The sequence below is a fragment of the Aquarana catesbeiana genome, linkage group LG02, assembly GCF_042186555.1.
Source record: "Aquarana catesbeiana isolate 2022-GZ linkage group LG02, ASM4218655v1, whole genome shotgun sequence".
In the NCBI taxonomy this organism is placed as follows: Eukaryota; Metazoa; Chordata; class Amphibia; order Anura; family Ranidae; genus Aquarana; species Aquarana catesbeiana.
In genome coordinates, this window is record NC_133325.1 from 9,890,146 (window position 1) to 9,892,179 (window position 2,034).

The 2,034-nt window shown below is 48.9% G+C and overlaps 1 protein-coding gene across 1 annotated transcript; it reads left to right on the plus strand.

The window, feature by feature from the left end:
• The first annotated feature begins 521 nt into the window (after positions 1 to 521).
• Positions 522 to 1,472, plus strand: LOC141126401 (olfactory receptor 52L1-like). The gene has a single exon (XM_073612347.1). The coding sequence runs from the start codon at positions 522 to 524 to the stop codon at positions 1,470 to 1,472; it is 951 nt and encodes a 316-aa protein (XP_073468448.1).
• Positions 1,473 to 2,034: the final 562 nt, after the last annotated feature.

The following is a 2,034-nucleotide window of genomic DNA, read 5'->3' on the forward strand; positions in this document are numbered from 1 at the left end:
TCCTCTACCCCCACTCCAAATCCCCCTCCCACCTCAAATTTTCCCCACAATCCCCCCTCCTAGCACAAATCCTCCTCCCTCATCCCCCCCTCCCAACATAGATCCCCCAAAATCACCAATTTCCCCTCATAGAACAATTCTTATCCCCCGCCATCCTTGAAATTCCCCCTCTCAACACAAATCCCTCATTTCCTCACGGTGCCCTCCACCTTACATGATACCACAGGGCCCAGGGCAGCCGCCCCCTCCTGCCCACCCTTTGTCCTGGCCCTGCACGTTCCCCAAACCGTGTTTGACCTGAACCTAGGTACCTTTGGCTCATTACTAAGGTTTGTGAACGTTTCCCGAATCCAACCCCAGAGTGCTCGGCTCAGTACAATTTAAAAATAGGCTTTTTATTCTTCAGAATTCTTCTTGATTCAATTACAACATAAATTAGATAACATAAGATATTATTATATTGACTTTAGACTTTTTATTTTTATTTTTTCAGGAAAACACATAAAAGTCTCTTCCCGGGAATGGAAATTTTAGAAGAAAATCGCTCCTGGCCCTTCTCCCACACGGAATTTATCCTGTTCGGCTTCCCTGGGATCTCAAGTTCCCGAAATCTCCTGGCTATTCCGTTTCTTATAATATATTTGGTGATTTTGACCGGAAATGCCCTGATCATCTACAGAATCTGGGTGGAGCAAAGCCTGCACTCCCCTATGTACGTCCTCATTGCTCTGCTCTTCTCCGTCAACATTGCCTGCACCACCGCCATTGTGCCCAAGGCGGTCCTGAGCGTCTTGTTGGGGATGGATCGTGTTTCGCTGGTCACATGCCTGTTCCAGATGTTTTTCATGTACACAATGGTAATGTTTGAGTCCGATGTCCTGCTTTTGATGGCTCTGGACCGTTATGTGGCCATCTGTAGGCCCTTGCGCTACCATGACATCATGACCAGCCGCTTGCTGGTGCAGCTATCTATGATTGGTCTCATTAAATGCAGTCTGTTTGTCTCCCTGATTATTATTGTGGCCGCCCAGGTCTACTTCTGCTCCTCTAACCTCATCTTGGACTTTGCCTGCGAGAATATGGTCCTCCTGAACCTTGCCTGCGGGGACACTGACCGGATCCAGATTGTGGGGCTCATGGTGAGGGTTGTGGTGACGGCCCTGGACATCACACTGCTCCTCCTTTCCTATGGCTGGATCCTTGACGCCACCATGAGGATTATTACGGGGAAGGAACGCCATAAGACACTGCACACGTGTGGAACGCACCTCTCCGTGGTGGTTCTGAATTATTCCTGTGGTCTTCTCTCCTCAGTCGCTTACAGGTTGCCTATCTCATTGGACATTCAGAACCTCACCAGCGCCATTTATTTTCTGCTTCCTGCAACTGTACATCCACTAATCTATGGCTACAGGGTGAGGGAGATCAAAGCATGCTTGGTAAAGTCTCTGAGATTTAATAAAAGTCTATAATCACTTCACCATTGTTGTTATGTGTGTAGCCAGGTGCTGGGCTACGGCAATATGGGGAGGAGACATTGCCCTTTATTCTTCTCTCCCTCTACTGAGATACTGATGTTATGCTACACCTTCCTCCTCCAGCCAGCAAGGAGCAGCTGGAAGCCCTTAGACTTCTATTCAGAGTGCTGAGAATCCTGGGAGTTGTAGTTTGGGATGGAAGACAATATAATGGGACACATGGACTCTTTACACTACAGATCCCAATAAGCACTGTGCAGTAGGTGGAGTGGGGAGATGACTTTTATTAAACTGCCCAGGAAAGTCCTTCCTCAGGGCACCGAAATAGTTAGAGAGTGAGCACCTCTGTCTGGATATTCACAAGAGTCCATACCAGTGGAGATCTGAGCCTGAGACTGGGAATGAGGACATCCGGTTGCAGCACAGTACTGCCCACATTACAGCACCTGCACCTCTTTTGCAGGGAGACTAGACTGTCCACTCACCCCCTGCTTCCCACTGCTGATGACAGGAGGCTTTCTGAGAAAGACCCAGGGGGCCCGCCTTCTACAGCGAG

What these genes read in the sequence shown, in the direction of transcription:
- LOC141126401 (XM_073612347.1), top strand. Translation starts at nt 522, where the DNA reads ATGGAAATTTTAGAAGAAAATCGCTCCTGGCCCTTCTCCCACACGGAA.